The sequence below is a fragment of the Callithrix jacchus genome, chromosome 17, assembly GCF_049354715.1.
Source record: "Callithrix jacchus isolate 240 chromosome 17, calJac240_pri, whole genome shotgun sequence".
Taxonomy (NCBI): Eukaryota; Metazoa; Chordata; class Mammalia; order Primates; family Cebidae; genus Callithrix; species Callithrix jacchus.
In genome coordinates, this window is record NC_133518.1 from 79,550,506 (window position 1) to 79,572,488 (window position 21,983).

The 21,983-nt window shown below is 39.4% G+C and overlaps 1 protein-coding gene across 23 annotated transcripts in view; it reads right to left on the reverse strand.

Moving 5' to 3' along the window:
* Positions 1–21,983, reverse strand: part of ULK4 (unc-51 like kinase 4) — a 677,547-nt gene that overhangs the window by 506,908 nt on the left and 148,656 nt on the right. For all 23 annotated transcript variants that reach the window (XR_013528778.1, XR_013528777.1, XR_008477287.2 and 20 more), the window contains one exon: positions 21,076–21,258. Coding sequence is in view for 15 of the 23 variants with exons in the window: in XM_078354734.1 (XP_078210860.1) it covers positions 21,076–21,258 (183 nt within the window). In the remaining 8 variants the exon portion in view is untranslated. The remainder of the gene's footprint in view (positions 1–21,075; positions 21,259–21,983) is intronic.

Here is a 21,983-nt window from a genome sequence, read left to right on the forward strand (position 1 = left end):
GACCACAGTGCAATCAAATTAGAACTCAGGATTAAGAAACTCACTCACAACTGCACAGCTACATGGAAACTGAACAACCTGCTCCTGAAAGACTACTGGGTAAATCACAAAGTTAAAACAGAAATAAAGATGTTCTTTGAAACCAATAAAGGCAAAGACACATCGTACCAGAATCTCTGGAACACATTTAAAGCATTGTCTAGGGGGAAATTGATAGCACTAAATGCCCACTAGAGAAGCGAGGAAAGATATAAAATCGACACCCTAACGTCATGATTAAAAGAACTAGAGAAGCAAGATCAAACAAATTGAAAAGCTAGCACAAGGCAAGAAATAACTAAGATCAAAGCAGAACTGAAGGAGATAGAGACACAAACACCCTTCAAACAAATCAATAAATCCAGGAGCTAGTTTTTTGCAAAGATCAACAAAATAGATAGACCAGTAGCCAGACTCAAAATGAAAAGAGAAAAATCAAATAGATGCAACAAAAAATGATAAAGGGGATATCACCACTGATACCAGAGAAATACAAACTGCCATCAAAGATTCAACATCTCTATGCATATAAACCAGTAAATCTACAAGAAATGGATAAATTCCTGGACACTTACATCGTCCCAAGACTAAACCAGGAAGAAGTTGAATTCCTGAATAGACCAATAACAAGGGCTGAAGTTGAGGCAGCAATTAATAGCCTACCAACCAAAAAAAGTCCAGGAGCAGAAGGGTTCACTGACAAATTCTACCAGATGTAGAAAGAGGAGCTGGTACCAATCCTTCTGAAACTATTCCAAACAATACAAAAACAGGGAATCCTCCTTAACTCATTTTATGAGACCAACATCATCCTGATATCAAAACCTGGCAGAGATGCAACTAAAAAAGAAAATTTCAGGCCAATATCCATGATGAACATTGATGCAAAAATCTTCAACAAACGACTGGCAAACCGAATCCAACAGCACATCAAAAAGCTTATCCATCACCATCAAGTCAGCCTCATCCCGGGGATGCAAGGCTGGTTCAACATCCACAGATCTATAAACGTAATACATCACATAAACAGAACCAAAGACAAAAATCATATGATCATCTCAACAGATGTAGAGAAGGCCTTCAACAAAATTCAACAGTCCTTTATGCTAAAAACTCTCAACAAACTAGGTATCGATGGCTCATATCTCAAAATAATAAGAGCTACTTATGAAAAACCCAGAGCCAAAATCATACTGAATGCACAAAAACTGGAAGCATTCCCTTTGAAAATTGGCACAAGACGAGGATGCCCTCTCTCACCACTCCTATTCAACACAGTATTGGAAGTTCTGGCTAGGACCATCAGGTAAGAGAAAGAAATAAAGGGTATTCAAATGCGAACAGAGAATGTCAAATTGTCCCCATCTGCAGATGACATGATTGTATATCTAGAAAATCCCATTGTCTCAGCCCAAAATCTAAAGATGATAAGCAACTTCAGCAACATCTCAGGATACAAAATCAGTATGAAAAAATCACAAGCATTCCTACACATCAATAATAGAGAGCCAAATCATGAGTGAAACTCCCATTCATAATTGCTACAAAGAGAATAAAATACCTAAGAATACAACTAACAGGGGATGTAAAGGACCTCTTCAAGGAGAACTACAAACCACTGCTCCAGAAAATAAGAGAGGACACAAACAGATGGAGAAACATTCCATGCTCATGGTTAGGAAGAATCAATATCATGAAAATGGCCATACTGCCTAAAGTAATTTATACATTCAATGCTATCCCTATCAAGTTACCAATGTTTTTCTTTACAGAATTGGAAAAAACTACCTTAAACTTAATATGGAACTAAAAAAGAGCCTGCATAGCCAATACAATCCTAAGCCAAAAAACAAAGCTGGAGGCATCACACTACCTGAACAAGGCTACTGTAATCAAAACAGCATGGTACTGGTATCAAAACAGAGATATAGACCAATGGAACAGAACAAAGGCCTCACAAAGAACGCCACAGAACTACAACCATCTGATGTTTGACAAACCTGACAGAAATAAGCAATGGGGAAAGGATTCCTTATTTAATAAATGGTATTGGGAAAATTGGCTAGCCATAGGCAAAAAGCTGAAACTGGATCCCTTCCTTACACCTTACACAAAAATTAACTCTAGATGGACTAAAGCTTTAAACATGAGACCTGACACTATAAAAACTCTAGAAGAAAACCTAGGCAAAACCATTTGGGACATAGGCATAGGCAAGGACTTCATGACTAAAACACTAAAAGCAATGGCAACAAAAGCTAAAATAAATGGGACCTAATTGAACTTAAGAGCTTCTGCACAGTCAAAGAAACTATCAATAGAGTGAACTGGCAACCAATAGAATGGGGAAAAAGTTTTGCAACCTACCCATCTGACAAAGAGCTAATATCCAGAATCCATGGATAACTTAAACAAATTTACAAGAAAAAAACAACCCCATCAAAAAGTGGACAAAGGATATGAACAGATACTTCTCAAAAGAAGACATTTATGCAGCCAACGAACAAAAAAGCTCATCATCACTGGTCATTAGAAAAATGCAAATCAAAACCACACTGAGATACCACCTCATGCCAATCAGAATCATGATCATTAAAAAATCAGGAGACAACAGATGCTGGAGAGGATGTGGAGAAATAGAAAGTTTTTATATTGCTGATAGGTGTGTAAATTAATTCAACCATTGTGGAAGATAGTGTAGCAATTCCTCAAGGATCTAGAAATAGAAATACCACTTGACCCAGCAATCCCATTACTGGGTATATACGCAAAGAATTATAAATAATTCTATTATAAAGACACATGCACATGTATGTTTATTACAGCACTGCTCACAATAGCAAAAACTTGGAACCAACCCAAATGCCCATGGACAATAGACTGGATAAAACAAATGTGGCACATATACACCATGGAATATTATACAGTCATAAAAAAGGATAAGTTCATGTCCTTTGCAGGGACATGGATGAAACTGGGAACCATCATTCCCAGCAAACTGACACAAGAACAGAAAACCAAACACCACATGTTCTCACTCATAAGTGGGTGCCGAACAATGACAACACAGGGACACAGGGAGGGAGCATCACACACCAGGGCCTGGGAGGTGTGGGATTAGGGGAAGAACAGGGAGTGGGAGGACTGGGGAGGGAGAGCATTAGGAGAAATACCTCATGTAGATGACAGGGCAATGGATGCAGCAAACCACCACCGTGGCACATGTATACCTATGTAACAAACCTGCATGATCTGCACATGGAGCCCACAACTTAAAAGTATGATAAATAAATTTCTTCTTAAAAAAAGACAACAGAAAGAGGAAAACCAACATAAGTATATATAAGCCTCTAGAAAAAAGACTTTTCATTAAACGATATCCTTACTTTATTTCTTGTACTAGAAAGACTCCAAATTAAAAATTTAAGCAATATTATTATACAGCTTTTAAAATGAATATATTATCTTGGAAAATGAATTGCAAAGAATCACTGCTTTATTATAAATGACATTTATTAATAAAAATGAACACTCCAATAAAACAACAAAACGGCATGAACAGCAAACAAGTGACAAAAGAAATCTGACCCACCAATAAGCAAATGAAAACATGGTTGTCGTCACTAGTAGTCACAGACATCCCAAGTTAGTGAGAATAAGAATCCAGTTTAAAATATGAAAGTGTGACGAGGAAAAGAAGAATATCAACTACATGCTTCCTCTAAGTCAGGCACCGTGGTAGGTGACTTAAATATATTACTTCAGTTATTCCTTTAAGGAAGATATTATTGGACTCACAGATGAGGAAACAGAAGTCTCAGGAAACCAGAACATTTTTAATACCTTCCCCTCCTGGGGGGACTTCCGTCTCATACCAATTCCACAACTAGCAAGGCTTCTTCTAGGAAAAAACACAACCACACAGGTGTACACAGAATATGAATAAGTAAAAATGTGAGATTATGCATTAATAAGACAGTGGAGGTAAATGTGGGTAATCTCAAAACTGGTTAGGTGTTTGTTTTCTCTTTAAGTTTTCTTAATCTTAATGGTGTTTTAAGAGCTTATTTGGAGGTTCTAGCAAGGAAGCACAGCTACCTGTATATCCTTGACCAAAGCATGGTCCTCCTCATCAAGGAATGATCTGATCAACCACAGGGCTTTGGCTGGAACACACATGGAGCCGTAGGAAGGGAACACCTGCCTCGCCAGCCAGATATGCTGAATGAACCCTGGTGACCAGTGGGGCGACACATGTCACAGCCAGATTGCCCTCATATCCCTTAACAGTGTTTCAAAAATTGAAAGAGCTACTGGAAGTTTATGCATAGGTCTAAGCTAAGATGTAAACACAGAGTGCTTGGTTAACTGTGAAATATGTTCGTTTCCATATTTATGTTGTTTCAATTGTTTAAAAAAAGAGATTTGTCATCACACATTATTTTCTTGTATTCATTTGCATATGGATATAGATATTGATACTGTAAATTATTTTGTTTAGTGAATGGTTTAAAAATACACTTTTTGTCCGGATAAGTAAAAAATACAGTTGTTTAAAAAGTTGAAGCATGTTAATTTTCCTCACAAAAATGTATACTTGCAAGTTATAAAACCTTTGCAAAATACAGAAAATTAGAGCCAAAAGAAAAATCATCTTTCTTGATTTTTCTTACCTGATCCAGAGACAGACACTGAACTTATCTGAATTTGGTTTTTAGTACGTATTAAAATACTTTTTGCTTTTTTAATTAAAAAAATCTACACTGTTCATAAAAAGTCATCTGCTCCCCACACTTCTACCTCCCAGTTTTTGTGTACCAAGCACAATTAATCTGAATGCAGCTATCTGTCTTATCTATTCACACATCTGTTGCTTTCCTGCTCCTTGCCTCCCAAATACGCACTTCTCCTCCCTCAATTATCCAATGGTTATATTACAAGTCAATGTGTATATTCCACATGTATATCATGACTGTTCAAATAATATTCATAACTGAGCCATGCAAAAAAAAAGGAATCACTTTATTGCAAATTAGACTCGCAAAGATGAAAAATGCATGGCAGCCAGTGTTGGAATGGTCAAAGGTAAACAGATAAATCTTAAATACAGCTAAATATTCAGCCTTTCCTACAGCTGGTAGAAAAGTGAGCTGCTATTTCTCAAAGGCCTTAAAAATGTTATTTTCTTTTTTTGTTTTGAGGTTTTAATATATGGTTTTTTTTTAATTATTTTTTTATTGCATTTTAGGTTTTGGGTACATGTGCAGAACGTGCAAGATAGTTGCATAGGTACACACATGGCAGTGTGTTTTGCTGCCTTCCTCCCCTTCACCCACATTTGGCATGTCTCCCCAGGCTATCCCACCCCAGCTCCCTCCCCTATTCCCCCCAATAGACCCCAGTGTGTAGTACTCCCTTCCCTGTGTCCATGTGTTCTCATTTTTCATCACCCGCCTATGAGTGAGAATATGCGGTATTTCATTTTCTGTTCTTGTGTCAGTTTGCTGAGAATGATGTTCTCCAGATTCATCCATGTCCCTACAAAGGACACGAACTCATCATTTCTGATTGCTGCATAATATTCCATGGTGTATATGTGCCACATTTTCCCAGTCCAGTCTATCATCGATGGGCATTTCGGTTGGTTCCAGGTCTTTGCTATTGTAAACAGTGCTGCAATGAACATTCGTGTGCATGTGTCCTTATAGTAGAACAATTTATAGTCCTTTGGATATATACCCAGTAATGGGATTGCTGGGTCAAATGGAATTGCTATTTCTAGGTCCTTGAGGACTCGCTACACTGTCTTCCACAATGGTTGAACTAATTTACACTCCCACCAACAGTGTAAAAGTCTTCCTTTTTCTCCACATCCTCTCCAGCATCTGTTGTCTCCAGATTTTTTAATGATCGCCATTCTAACTGGCGTGAGATGGTATCTCAATATGGTTTTGATTTGCATCTCTCTGATAACCAGTTATGATGAGCATTTTTTCATATGTTTGTTGACCTCATATGTGTCTTCTTTTGTAAAGTATGTGTTGATATCCTTTGCCCATTTTTGAATGGGCTTGTTTTTTTCCTGTAAATCTGTTTGAGTTCTTTGTAAATTCTGGATATCAGCCCTTTGTCAGATGGGTAAACTGTAAAAATTTTTTCCCATTCTGTTGGTTGCCCATTCACTCTAGTGACTGTTTCTTTTGCCGTGCAGAAGCTGTGGAGTTTGATTAGGTCCCATTTGTCTATTTTAGCTTTTGTTGCCAATGCTTTTTCTTCTGACAAAGTTGTTACATCTCAAGAAACTTATCTCAAAGTGATGAACAAATGAGCTTATGTACATGAATACTCATAGCAGCACTGTTTATTACAGGGGTCCCCATCCCGCAGGCCACAGACCAGTACTGGTCTGTTAGGAACCAGGCTGCACAGCAGGAGGTGAGCAGTGGGAAAGCTAGCATTCCCACCTGGGCTCCGCCTCCTGTCACATCAATGGAGGCATTAGATTCTCATGTGAGCATGAAACCTATTGTGAACTGGGCATGTGAGGGATGTCGACTGCACACTCCTTAGGAGAATGTAATATCTGATGATCTTCTGAGTTGGAACAGTTTCATCCCCAAACCATCTCCCTGGCTCCGGTCTGCTGGAAAAAAACTGTCTTCCATGAAACTGGTCCCTGGTGCCAAAAAAGGTTGGGGACCAGTGGTTTATAAGACAAACAACAAATGATTTTAACAACTAAAACAAGAGATGTGTTAAGTAAATCATAATTGTAGTAAATACCCCACCTATACAATATCTGGACTAACCTCCTTCTTTCACGACACTAATGAAGTATATGGGGATAGGAGAAGTGGTAGAGGTGATGTTACCTCCAAGGCTAGGTTTCACACGGTCATGTATACTCTATCTGGTCCTCTGGAAACAGTCACTCTTGGAACTCAGCCACCATGCTATGAGGAAGCCCAAGCAGCCTGTAGAGGCACACATACAATGCAACTGAGGCTCCCAACCTACAGCCTGAGCTGAGTTCTCAGCAAACAGCTTGTACCAATTTGCCAGTCATATGAATGAACCATCTGGAAAGGATATTCTCCAGTCCCACCCCAGATAACACAGCCTTGCTCAAATTACAGATCTGTGAGCAAAATAACCTATTGTCTTTGTCTAAACCATAACCTTTTTGAGTGGTTTATTACATTGCAGTAGAAAAATAAAATATAACTTAAGTATATAAAGAAAGAAAAGAAATTCCAGGCACAAAAAAGTTTCAAACAGCAATAGACATAATTTAAAAACACAGAAGTGTTCAATAATAAGCAATAGATCTATTATTGTATTTCTTCTTGATATACAGATGCTTTTGAACTTACAATAAACCCACTGTAAGTCAAAAAAAATCATAAGTTAAGCCATTATAGATTAGGGACCATCTGTAATGTTACTCAGCTATAGTAATAAACTTGCAAAATCAAACTAATATGCTCATGACTTGGGGTGAAACAAACTAGGCCAACTATAACAAATATCAGAAATAAAATAAATCGCATAGATTTATTTGTAACACAGTAACTCTGCGTCCTTTAAGAAGCTGTAGCCCAGTTTTAGATCTAAGCCTAAAAACATCTTCTGCCCTAAATAAATTCTCGTTTGGTCATTTCAGAAAAACCGAATCAACAGTAATGACTTTGACTCCCTACAACTGGCGGCCTAGGGTTCTATCCTTACTCTTAAGCAACGTGTACCACGCCTCTCCAACAGTTTTAATCTTACAACACTTGAGGAGGGAAGATTACAGGCTGCAGGCAAAGACTTAGTGCCAAAGATGAGTAATCAAAACTACCTTTAGAGAACCAAAAATGACCTCAGGTCACTTCAGCTAGCAATCCACTATGTATTCAGCTTTGACTGAAATTCATCTTGTCATACTGCTCCACACACCCAAGTATTACTGTGCAGAACAGGAGCAGAGGCTATTTAGTTCTATCACCCAAATCACAGCACCAGTTTCTGTCCAGCATTCACAGCCAGAAGCAAATAGTATTCAGCAGTGATTTCAGAGTGGGTATTTCTAGCCTAACTTAAAGATGATATAATGAAATATTCAAAATGATAGGAATCTCTCTGAAATACATAAAGCTTCCATCACAACCAAAAATATTTCACTATCAAAATTAAGCATAACGGGAATATTCCTTTGGTACACATCACACAGGCAAACATTCAATAATGAGGTAGAGAACTTCAAAATTATCTCTTGCAAATCTCAAGGGGCAAAATCTGCCTCAACTGTGACAGCTAAAAATCAGGATGTATGGCCTGGGCAACAACTGCAAATAACCTCAAAGAAAAGCACCAGAAGTCACGTTGACAACCATGCGGGCACCGTGTTTCTCCTTAACATTGATGGAGAAAAACGAGGTACTCAAGAAATCTAAAATTGCTTTGGGTCACAAATTTCCTTCAAAAAGTTTAGCCAAGCATCTAAGTAAAATGTCTTTCAGAGAACACATATTAATGCAGACTAAAAATATCATGATGTACACCCATAATCTAATTAATATGTATAAATGAATTTCATATTTTAAACGCTTGATTTAAAAAGTGAGCAAATGTATCTGAATTTTTCAAAAGTTTACATGCATCGAATTTCACAGTGATCTTCCATGGTGCTTCCAAATTTTACAGAGATCAGCAGCTTTGCGCTTATTATTAATCATTGCTCTGTTACAGGTTTATGTCAAAACATAACATGACCAACCCAGCCCTCGGTCCTTCAGGCTTTCCATGTTGACAGGAAAATTTTTTTGTAGGGAGGTAACCACATGTTACTCTTTCACATTCATAAAATAATTTTCCTAATACTATGAGTAGGGGATTACCACCAAAAATTGTATAATGTATATATTGATTTTACAGAATGATACTTTTGTTTCTTTGAGACAGAGTCTCACTATGTCACCCAGGGTGGAGATTAGTGGAGTAGTCTTGGCTCACTGCAACCTCCAGCCTCCTGGGTTCCAGTGATCCTCCTGCCTCATCCTCCCGAGTAGCTGGGACTACAAGCACACCCCACCACGCCAGGCTAATTTTTTTGTATTTTTAGTAGAGATGGGGTTTCGCCATGTTGGCCAGGGTGGTCTTGAACTCCTGGCCTCAAGTGATCTGCCCACCTCAGCCTTCCAAAGTGCTGAGATTACAGGCATGAGTCACCATGCCCAGGCAAAATGGTACTTTCTGAATCATAAGTAAACAGGGTTAGGGAGAGAGCCTGGTAGAGATCTATGTGAGAAATATTAAGTTACTTTTGAAAGTTGAATTTCTAAAAAAGCATTTTTTTTTTAGCTAACTTCAGATTCTCCTCAAATTAAACAACTATGGCTGCAGTCATCCATGAACACCTGTAGATTGAAAGATGACAATGGATTTATAAATACTAAGAGAGAATTAAAAAGAGTAACATTGTTTATATCTGAAATACTGAGTACTCCAGCTAACAATACAGCTTCCCATAAGAACAGCTCACTCCATCAAGTAGTAAGTTTCCCTACTCCCTTGCATACCTAAGTCACAATGTATCCTCTATAATTTCTTCAATTATAAAACACCACATAATCTGTCAGAATATTTCCACTAAAATATGTGGTAATGTACAAAGTTAGCTAGTGTGGGCCAGGCACGGTGGCTCAAGCCTGTAATCCCAGCACTTTGGGAGGCCGAGGCGGGTGGATCACGAGGTCAAGAGATCGAGATCATCCTGGTCAACATGGTGAAACCCTGTCTCTACTAAAAATACAAAAAATTAGCTGGGCATAGTGGCGTGTGCCTGTAATCCCAGCTGCTCAGGAGGCTGAGGCAGGAGAATTGTCTGAACCCAGGAGGCGGAGGTTGCGGTGAGCCAATATTGCACCATTGCACTCCAGCCTGGGTAACAAGAGCGAAACTCCATCTCAAAAAAAAAAAAAGCTAGTGTGATAATCCATACCATTTTCAATGAGAGATGGAGTTCCTAAAATCCAGTATATTCTGGAACTTTCTGTAAACTTTCAGAAGAAATATAATGAAATAAGAAAGAATACATTGCCACAGTGCTTTACAAATGATGGCAAAACTCAGGAAATGTAAACTAATGATTTGGGCATTCTATCATTACTAATAAGCACCAAAAGGCACATAAGAATTTTTGAAATAAGAACTTACTCTCACTTCCAACAACAAAAAATCCTGAGTATCTGTGAGATGTTACAGCAGTTGCCCTTTCAAATCACACTGTGTGTGAGTAAAAGCTACCCCTGTGGTAGGAAGACTGTAATACCTAATGCTGTCACTACCACCGCCACACACACAAATCCCTCAAGAGAAAATCACTGACTTCCCATCACTACCACCACCACACACACACAAATCCCTCAGAGAAAATCACTGAAAAATTCAAAAGTGAAGCAAAGAAAAAGTAAAACATTATAGCAAGTCAAGTACATATATATCATCAATCCTTTTATTTAAATTACAGAACATTTCAAAGATACAGAAAAGGAGGGTGATTTTTTAAAAAATCTATTTGACTTTACCAAATCTTAATATTTTAAATTTATAAGCCCAAACCCTTTCTTTAAAAAAAAAAAAAAAAAAAAAAAACAATGAATTAGAGAGGCACAACTGAAGCCCCTGCCCTCCCTCCATCCTCAGAAGCATGCTCTGACTCTGGTGGGCATCACCACAGATATTTTTTACTACATAATCATGTACCAATAAGAAATATAAAGATTTATACTTTTTCACAATTGTATTTTACTTATCCTGACCAAGAAGTGTATCTTTAAGCCATTCACTAAACAAAATAATTTACATTATTAATAATTTCCATATGCTAATGAATATAAGAAAATAACATATATATGATGTCAACTACTTTTTTTTAAAGTGATGAGATCTTGTTCTATTACCCAGGCTAGAGTTCAGTGGTGCAATCTGGGCTCACTGCAACCTCCACCTCCGAGGTTCAAGCGATTCTCCTGCCTGAGCCCCCTTAGTAGCTAGGATTACAGGTGCACACCACCACACCCGGCTAATTTTTTTGTATTTTTAGTAGAGATGGGTTTCACCATGATGGCCAGCTGGTCTCAAACTCCCGACCTCAGGTGATCTACCCAAATCAGCCTCCCAAAGTGCTGGGATTATAAGCGTAAGCCACAGCCCCCAGTTGAAAACTCCTTTTTGTAAAACATTGAAACAAAATAAATGAACTATTCATATATGTTATTACATTGCCCATATCTTTCTGCAACTTGCCTTTTTCACCCAAAGTTTTCTTTATAAAGTCCACACTAATTCTTTTCAATCGAGTTTGTTCAGTTTTAATTACTTTATAATATTCCACCACGTGGATATGAGTTGAATTATCCCATTGTTAACGTTTGCATTCTGCACCACCTCACGTTACTGCCAACACTGCTGTGATAAGCCGTTTCTCCACATTTCTTTGTACACATGTGTTTTTTAGCTCAGGTATGTATATCTTCAACTTCATTAGAGATTATAAAATTACACTCCACTTTACCTGGCTGAGTTTCCAATGGCCCATATCTCTGCCAGCAATTCTGTCAGACTTACATTTTTGCCAATCTGGACATTGTAAAATAGTCATTTTAACTTTCATTTTATCCGTTAGTTTCTAGTTCAAGTGTCTTTTCCCAAGTTTACTGACCATTCCAATTTCTTCTTCTGTGAAGTCACTCTTCACACCCTATGTCCATTTTGTCTTAACTTTTCCTTTTCATTATTAGGCTATTTTTCATATCCTGGATACTAATCATTAAGAAGTTTCCCTACAACAAGATCACAAAGACAGTTATGTAAATTTCATTTTAGTTTTTCAAATTTTCCTTTTCATATTTTAGTCTTATAATGTCAGTGAAAAAAGATCTAACACTCAAATGTCAATAAAAAAAGAGTTGAATAAAAATGTGTTACATTCACACTACAAAGTACTAATTTAAAAAAAGATGAAGAGCATTTCTATAAACAGATATGATGTGATCTCCGAGATACACTGCAAAGTTTAAAAAGGTGCAAAACGGGCCGGATGCAGTGGCTCACACCTGCAATTCCAGACACTTTGGGTGGCTAAGGCAGGCAGATCGCCTGAGTCGAAGAGCTCGATATCACCTTGGGCAGCATGGCAAAACCCAGCGTCTACCAAAAAGCAAAAAATTAGCTATGTGTGGAGGCACATGCCTGTGGTCCCAGCCACCCTGAAAGCTGAGGTGGGAAAACGGCTTGAGCCCAGGAGGCAGAGGTTGCAGTGAGCCAAGATCACACCACAGTACTCCGGCCTCGGTGACAGAGTGAGACCCCATCCTGGGCCAAAAAAATCAATAAAATGCCCAATGGTGTATGCTACCTTCATATAAGGAAGGGAGAAAACATTGTGGCACCCACCAAAGGACTTTTTAGAGCCAATCAAGCACACAGATTCAAAAGTCTACCCAAGATCACATTTTCTATCAGTTTGTCCTGGAACCTGAGCCTGCCAGCAAGGCCATAACTGATGCTCTCCTCCTGAGGGAGTAGTGACTGCCACCGGGGCAGCACAGCGCAGGTGCACTGAGAGAGCCACACTGTCCTCCTGAGGGAGTAGTGACTGCCGCCGGGGCAGCACAGCGCAGGTGCACTGAGAGAGCCACACTGGGCAGGTATGGGAGCCAGCCTGGCTTAGAAACTCCTGACCACACAAGTACCAGGATATCCTGTAACAACTCCATAACCACAGCTTCCCGAGTTTACACAGAGACCAGAGTCACTGCACTCAGGGGAGCCCCAGAGCTAGAGCTTCCTACCGAGTATTTATCATTCTCCCAGCTTGGATGCAACTGACCAATCAGGGATCATTTTTACCACAAGCAGTCTTGCTTGATAAGGCAAATAACAGATCAGTCTTATTGGGTTCCCAGAGACACAGAGTTCAAAAGTTAACTGAAATTCAAATTCCTACACAGAAGAGGGAAAGGTTTTGTTAACCCTTTACTCATAGATAAGCAGAGATATGCAGAAAGAGAGGTAAACATAGAGAAAGAGAAGATAGAGGCAGAGAGATTTATACAGAGAAAATGTATATACACACAAATACATATATAAAATGTACATGTATATACACACAGAGAGAGATGATGAGACATATTTACTTTTATTTGCAAACAGATATCTAATTGAAACAGATAACCTAGAAAAAATCATTTATGAAAAAGTGAAGAGAATGTGAACTCTGGATTTGTGGCTATTTTGAGAATCTATTAATTTGGGGGCATTTAATGACATTGTGAATATATTTACTTTTAAAACTTCCTTGTCTTCTACAGATACATGCAAGGTAATTACAAAATGATACAATGCATAGGTTTTGCTTCAAAATAATTTGGAGGAAGAAGGACTGAAGTGGGAATATAAATGAAACAAACTGGCTGAGAATGACAAATTGCTGGTGACGTGTACACTTAGGGCAATTATTATCTTCCCAAGTTATTTAGGTTTGAAACTCTTCCTTGCAGACATGCGCACATATCTTGATAACCGAGGCTGCCTCCCATTATTCTCGTAGTAGCCCGTCTGATTTCCACTTCATCTTCATTCTTAGATATTCTGATCTTTTTTTTGGCAAGTTCAAGTATATCTTTGCAAGGACTATCTGGCATGTTTATTTTATAATGAGAGAGCGTTTGCAGAGTATCTACTCAGCCATATTATCAGAAATATTTTCCAGATTCTATTCTTGTCTTATTTAGATATTTTAAATTCCAAGAACAGTCATCTTCTACCAGACACTCTGATGTCAGAAGACAACGCGTATTTTGTAACTGGCATGATTTCTGGGCTCAGATTTAGAACAGAGCCACAGCTTTCAACAACCCCAAAATAACTTACTGTGACTCACCAAATTTAAAAAGATGGAGATCATTAAAAAAAGAAAACCTTAATTTACTATGTGACCTCAAAGTATCTCAGCTGAAAATTTTAAAGATAGAAAGGTAAATCAACAGGTATAGAGATTGTAATCATGCACTCAATGAAGTGCTAAATCCAACTATTTTTGGCATGTATGAAAGAGTTTAATTTTATCACGTTTTTTACTGACACTATAGCTGTGTGCAAGTACATATAAAACTACAGTGTTATATATAAACTACCAAAAAGAACTTTTAAGAAATGAGACTAATCTAGCAACTTTATTTAAAAGTTTATCTTCAGGGAATAATTAAGGATGTCCATACACAGGGATTTAGCCATGAGAATGTTCTCCCTGTCAAATCAATGAAAATTTATTGTTTTTTTAATGATTACTATTTTGAGACAGAGTCTTGCTCTGTCGCCCAGGCTGGAGTGCAGTGGTACCATCTTGGCTCACTGCAACCTCCACCTCCCAGGTTCAAGCAGTTCTCTGCCTCAGCCTCCTGAGTAGCTGGGATTACAGGCACCTGCCACCACACCTGGCCAGCCTGGTCTTGAACTCTTGACCTTGTGATCCACCTGCCTCAGTCTCCCAAAGTGCTGGGATTACAGGTGTGAGCCACCATACCCAGCCTGGAAATTATTAAATGTGCAAAAGGGAACTGTTAGAATAAACTGTAATACCTTCATATGATTGTATATCATTACCTTTTAAAATGACATTGAAGAGTTGCATAAATTGACTTAAACACACATTCATAACACATCACTGAACAGGAGAAATATGGGCCAGCAAAGAACATACAGTTGGTCCAATTTCCACAAAGAAAATAAAAAGACACTAATAGCATGACAGCAGGGAAGGGGAATGTGTGAACATATATATGTGTATATATAATATGCATAGCAAGTATGAACTTGAAAGGCTATATATCAAATTTTTACAGACATTACCTCAGAGAGGTAAATATTTAACTTCAGCCTTTGGTGATCTGTATTCCACATATTCTGAATTTTCATTTTATTATTGAAATAGACTTGGTCCTAGCCAGGAGCATTAGCTAACCCTGTAATCCCAGCACTTTGGGAGGCCGAGGAGGACAAACTGCTTAAGGCCAGGAGTTCAAGACCAGTCTGGACAATATGGCAAAAATCTGTCTCTACTAAAAATAAAAAAAATTAGCCAGGTGTGGTGGCTCATTCCTGTAAACCCAGCTATTCAAAAGGCTGAGGCATGAGAATTGCTTGAACCAGGAGAGATGGGGTCTCACTATGTTGCCCCAGGCTGGCCTTGAACTCCTGGGTTCATGCAATCCTCTGGCCACAGCCTCCCAAGTAACTGGGGCTACAGGCGCGCACCACTGTGCCCAGCTTGAATCTTCTGCACTTCATCTTAGCCAAAAGGCCAAGAAGCGATCAAGCTTCTTACTACTCATATGAGTCCTAAAATTTGTTGCTATAAATGTAATCTGATAACAATTGAAGTAAATTAGCATTGACTACTTTAAGTTTTTAGATATTATAATAATAGAAAATTGTAATGAGCTCATCCAACATATTTATCCCCAATAAACAGCAGGAAACATCTATGAACTCTCAAACTCCTCAAGCCTTGAAAATGAAATATTTGCAGGAAACATTAAAAGCTTGGAAGTGCCAGAAAAATGACTACAAAGTAAACTAGAAAAATAAAAGAGCTTGTTGGACAAGGATGAGTAGATAAAGTCATACCTAAGCCTACAGAGTTTTTTCTTCCACTTGATCAGGTCTTCAGAAGTGTCTTGGTCAGTCATTCAAGCATCTGAATTATAAAAGGTAATAAATTCCCTACATCTAGCAGTGATTCAAAAACCACATATAAAGTACCATCTACCAATAATTCAGTAAGTTTCCTATTCGGTGTTTAGAGGAAAACATGGACAAAGCGGTTTGTCACTTTGATTTTTAATCAGGAGTCCCTTCTCACTGTGGTTATGATTGTTTTTACACCACGGGGCATGGAACTAACACTTGTTTAGATGTGCTTCTTCCATTAAGCACATTTATGGGCAAGCAAATCATTTTAAAGACGATGACACAGAACAAACCAGGCACTAATGATGTAAACGGCTGCTCAATAATAACCCTCTAAGGTCACTGACACCCAGGCAGCTGATGCAGACGACGGTGTGAACGGGTCAAGTTCCTTCAACACGTGAGCATGCACTCGGGAAATTGCGCTGGTTCAGAGGACAACAGACTCCACCATCTAGTTAGTGTAGTTTAAGACGAAGACCGGGCTGCGGTTACAAACCTCAAATGGAGAACCAGAGATTAATCACAAACTGCAAATAACTATGAAACACGGAAGGCACTGCTAGTTAAATAATGTTAAACTCGGATTTTACAATGAGAAAATACAGCAGGTGGCTTAAATGACTGCTGGCGAAATGTAACTCAACAGTACTCACGACGTCCACCTCTCCAGGAAACAATCTGGCACCATCGATGTGGAGCCTCACAAATGTGCGGAGCACTTGAGGTCGTCTAGCAGAGGTGAACAAACATGCGCGAGGCAGGCTATTCACCAAACCAAGGTAAGAGGAAGCCAAAACACAGGGGCCAAATGGCTCAACCATGGCGGAAGACCTAAATTACCGGTGTGTCACAAAATAAATCATGTAACAAGGTAGTTTTTTGTCCCTGAGGAATATTTAATGACACAGTAAAACACTCATGAAAATAGCAAGAAAAATCAACACGATTTTATTTTAACTCGGTAAATATATGCACAAAATGCAGAGACGCTGACAGAAAACTAAAGAGATAAACCAACATGTTAACAATAATTACGTCTGCGTAGTGAGATTCCAGTCGATTTTTTCTTCTTTAGAGTCTTCTAAGTTTTCTGTAGTAAACAGTAATTCAGCTTTTATTTAAAAGGAAGGGAATGGAACTCTTTTGGAGGCTGGATTTCCATTATAAAAGACCATAATATATGGGCATAAGTCCTGCCAAAAAACAGTATGTATAATTCCCTCTGCCTGTTCAAGAGGAAGCAATTTGCTCCTGGGTTTCCCCATCTTCCACTATTCTAACCTATCAACAATAAGGCTGGTAAACCTGCACCTCAAACACCCATGTATAGACAAATACACTCCCTTTTCTTTAAGTAGCAATAAGACAATGATCGTTGCGCTAAACCCCCTAGGAAGGCTAATATCATGACCCTACGTGACCTGGGTCTGCTTCCAACTGCCCAGATTCTTCCATGCTCCCTCCTCCCTGCTGGCTATGCCCCGCGCTGTGGACCTTCTTTCTCTCCCCACATTTCCCTAAGACTCACACTTCAGGAAGGCTGAACCACCACGTTCTTCCCCTACATCTTTACATTTCAAGCTCTTTCTTATCATCCAAAGCCAGAATGTGCCTCTCAGAGAGGTCTTCCCTGACTGCTCCCCATCCCAACCCAGGCTAAGACTGTCTGGCTCCACTGCACCTGCACACGGCCCCTTGCAGTCACTCTATCACATACCCTATTCTATGTTCTTCAGGGAACTATCCCAAATTACTGTGTTTTCCTGTTTATTATCGGCCCCTCCTGTTAGGGCATAAGCTCTTGTACCTAGCACTTATGCACTCCAATAACTTGACAAAAATACTCAACACACTGTCTCATCTGTGAAAGACCCAGAGTTGAAAATCATTTGACCCAAAGTAAATGTCCAGGGCCAGGCATGGCGGCTCACACCTGTAATCCCAGCACTGTGGGAGGCTGAGGTGGGGGGATCACTTGAGTCCAGGAGTTCAAGATCAGCCTGGGCAACATAGCAAGACCCCATCTCTACAAAAAATATATATATTAAAATTAGCTAGGCATGATGGTGCACGCCTGTAATCCCAGCTACTCAGGAGCCTGACATGGGAGGATCACCTGAGCTCAGAAGGCCAAGGCTGCAATGAGCCAGAATTGTACCACTGCACTCTAGTCTGGCAACTGGAGTGAGACCCTGTCTCGAAAAAAAAAAAAAAGGTAAATGTTCAATAAATTCTAAAATTTTATTAATCCTTTTTTATTAAAATAGAACCTTGCATTCTAAATAAAAATTCATTGTACATTACTGAGGTGTCACAGATACAGTTAAAAAACCAGAAAACAAGAGAGAAAAGATGCACTTCTCCCTATTCCTACCACTAAGTACAGCTAAAATCCCTGGACAGTATACAGGAAACAAATAGAAGATGACAGATACATGGAAAGAAGGCAGCAGCCAGCTAAGGACCTTGAAACCTGAGGATCAAAACAGGAATGCATTCACTGACTTGTCTTTTTGCCTCTTAAGTCCCAGATTGGGTGCTGAAGAACCCAAGAGCGTAGAAATAGCAAGAGGTACACATACAGAAATAAACAAGAAAAACCCTTCTCTCAAACCAAGGGACCGAGAGATGGCAGCCTGGCAAGACAGAAGATTTTCAGAAAACAGCTACTCTACTTCAGCCAAACACCGTGGAAAATCCACACCCCAGCCCCACCAGCAAAGAGCAAGTAGGCAGCCTAGACTTCCAACCTCAGGTGACCATACAGCAAGGTGCCCCAGCACTATCCCCTGCCAGAGTGGTGTCAGAAAAGGGCAAGCGGAGAGCTGGAGCTTTCACCCCAACCCTAGCATAGAAAGTCCTCCATTGTGCTGCCCGTTTCCCTCCACCAGCATCAGCGGAGGCGATGATGAGAATGCCTTCCCCCAGCAGCCAGGGTATCATCAGAGGAGCCCTAACAGAAAGCCTGACCTCCCACTCTCCCCCAGCAGTAATGAGGAGCTCTTCTACCTCCCGAGGTGGCAAACGTGGCCCCCTGGGGACCCATGCTTCCATCCCGACCCAGCAGCATCAATGCAGCACCCTTCTTCCCACTGCCAATTCAGTGTCAGATTTAAACAAAATATAACACCACCCAAAATGCTTCATGGGTACAGAGTTTCTGCTCTGCAGGATTAAAAGGATCTGGGGATCTGTTTCACGACAATGTGAATTTACTTAACACTACTGAACTGCACACTTAAAAATGGTTGAAATGATCAATTCTACGTTCTGTTTTATCTACCACACAAAAAAACGTTTTTAATGTACCAATACTAATAAAAAATAAAAGACTGTTTATCATTCCATACACTTAATGGCTCATTTCCTTAAGATATGTGGAATAGTAGTTATATATTATAAATGATTAAAATTATATTAACATACATCCTATTTTACTGCTTTTGTAAAATACTATATTTGAAACTTAATCCATGCCTGTGCTGGGGGTTAAAAAAAAAAAAAAAAAACAAATTCTTCTAAACCTCTCAGCCTCTCTAACCATGGATTACACAGTAAAATTATTCTAGGATTACTTTGTCTAATACAATGATAAGAACATTTAAAGACTGAAAATTTAATAGTAAAAATTAGACGCACAGATTTGTTGGAAAAAAATACTTTCTCTGAGGCACAAATTTCTTAGCAGAATCTAAATCAGAATAATTGAAGACAAGAAGTGGTTTACTCTCTATTTGGACTTCTACAGATCAAGTTCACTAAGTAAATCTGAGAGGTATTCATAGTAGTTACTGAAATTAAGTTTCATGATAAAAGACAAAATTTAATGTGTTTCATTTAATGCAGAAGAACCATGGTAAACAGCCTATTTAACTGGTTCCATTCCACACTTCTGAGCAGTATTACCTTCACCATAGACTGCAGAACTCTGAATTGAAGGTACACCTCGGCTAGGCGTGGTGGCTCACGCCTGTAATCCCAGCACTTTGGGAAACCAAGGCGGGTGGATCACCTGAGGTCAGGAGTTTGAGACCAGCATGGACAACGTGGCGAAACCCTGTCTCTACTAAAAAATACAAAACTTAGCAGGGCATGGTGGCAGGCAACTGTAGTCTCAGCTACTCAGGAGGCTGAGGTAGGAGAACTCCTTGAACCCAGGAGGCGGAGGTTGCACTGAGCCAAGGCTGCACCATTGCACTCCGGCCTGGGAGACAGAGCAAGACTCCATCTCAAAAGAAAAAAAAAAAGGGAAAAAAGAAAGAAAGGTACACCTCTCTACCCCTGCTAGAAGAAAAGAACAACTGGTTGAAATAACGCTGCACACTGCGTTCCCCTCATGAGGACTCACAGTAAGTTTAAAGAACGCTGCTTGCTACATTTTAAAGAATCAGTTTCAAATGCATTCCCCTCATTAGGAATCACATTACACACTTGCATATTAAAAACTGGGAAAAAACTGTACAATGGAAAATATTTCTAAGTGTGACTCACTGCTTTCCAAATTTCTATACAGCCAGGTGTACTTTACTTTTTACATGTTAACAGTCATCAAACACTAATATTCTCAGGCAAAGCTTCTCAAGCCATAAAGTTCAAACACATCACCTAGAGATCTCGCCACAATGCAGATTCTGACTCAGCCAGTCTGCATGGGGCCCACGAGTCTACATTTCCAACACGCTTCTAGGTGGTGTCAGTGCTACTGGTCCAGGGACCGCTCCAGCAAGGGGCTAAAGACGCTTTGAGAAAGGCTACTACAGAGATCTGTTTCTCACTATGCAGTTCTGTGATGTGAATTCCAAAGTCACAAACGCGACTGTATCTATAATAAAGGCACAAAAGGACTGGAAGAGGGCTAAGTTAAAAGCACAATGGGGGCTCTATAATTTCGACTGGCGGAGTATTACAAGGAAGGGAATAAAAACAGGTCAGACTAAGCAGAAAATATAAAGAGATCCCCTCCCCCTAAAATAGCAAAGAACATGGGAGAAAGATGGAGGCTGGAGCTGCTGAGGCATAAGAAATGCCAGCATACAGCAAGGGCTCTAGTTTAACATTACCGAAACGGGACAGGCAGGCAGAAGCCGCTTAAAAACTTTCTATTGTAATCACTGAGAGCCTCTTAAAACACGTTAAGATGAACCCTCTGTGGTACAAATGATTGGCAACGTTCAAAAAGGCCTCTTGATATGAAAAATAAATTTTGCAAACATGACATGATTTGTGGAACCACCAAAACTGCAGAAGAAAACAACAATTTTAAATGCAGAAGAACAGGTGAAATCTGAGTCAAACCTTTTCTTGGACGAGTCTTTGAAGATGAATGCCACAGGACAGCATGGCCGTGAACAAGGTCAACATGTACTGCTGAACTTTGCAGATGGCAGAGGCCAGCGAGCTTATGACTGAGTTCAGTCCCACCTTTTCAATGACGTTCTGGAAGGCCGTGGGAGAATGGCGAGTGATTCTACACAAGGCCTAGGAAGACAAGAGAGCAGATCTGTCAGGAGCTCCAAGTGCATCAGTCATTCCCCTGGAAGGTGACGCAGCAGGAGAAGGTGCTTATCTGGCTCTTTTATCACTTATTTTGGCACAAGAAAGTTTGAAATTTTCAACAAACTTAAAAATAAAACAATCATTGGGTTGCCAATAAAAACTAAAGTTGTCTTAAAACACTAGAGACTATCGTAGTAATAACCATTAAATTGATAAATTAACCCATAAGCCTACATAGAAAAACTTCCCTTTAATTAATAAAACACACTATCAAACACCTTCAGACAACGAACTAAGTACTGAAAAATAGTCCTTCCAGTAAATATCTAACATATATTGTTTATAACGTGAGGAACACTGTCTGTAATCATCGGAAGAGTGTCTCATTTAATTCTCCTAACAAATATAGGAAAGGTAGTACTATTAGCCTCATTTTATAGATGATAAAACTAAAGCATTCATCGTTAAGTAACTTGCCCAAAGGCAGGTAGCTGGTAAGTAGCAGAGCAAGCAATTAAACCGGGGTAGTCAGACCCCAGAGCTGTTCCTAAAGTGCTCACAGACCTTTAGACATGAAACTTAAAATCAGCTAGGAGAAAGCAGTAAGTGTTAGAGCAGAAGTGGGCTCCATCAGTTGCGTTTGGAAAGGGGAAAAAAAGTCAACAAAAGCTACATCAAGATGACGCTGAGCCAGTTTTTGAAGGGTA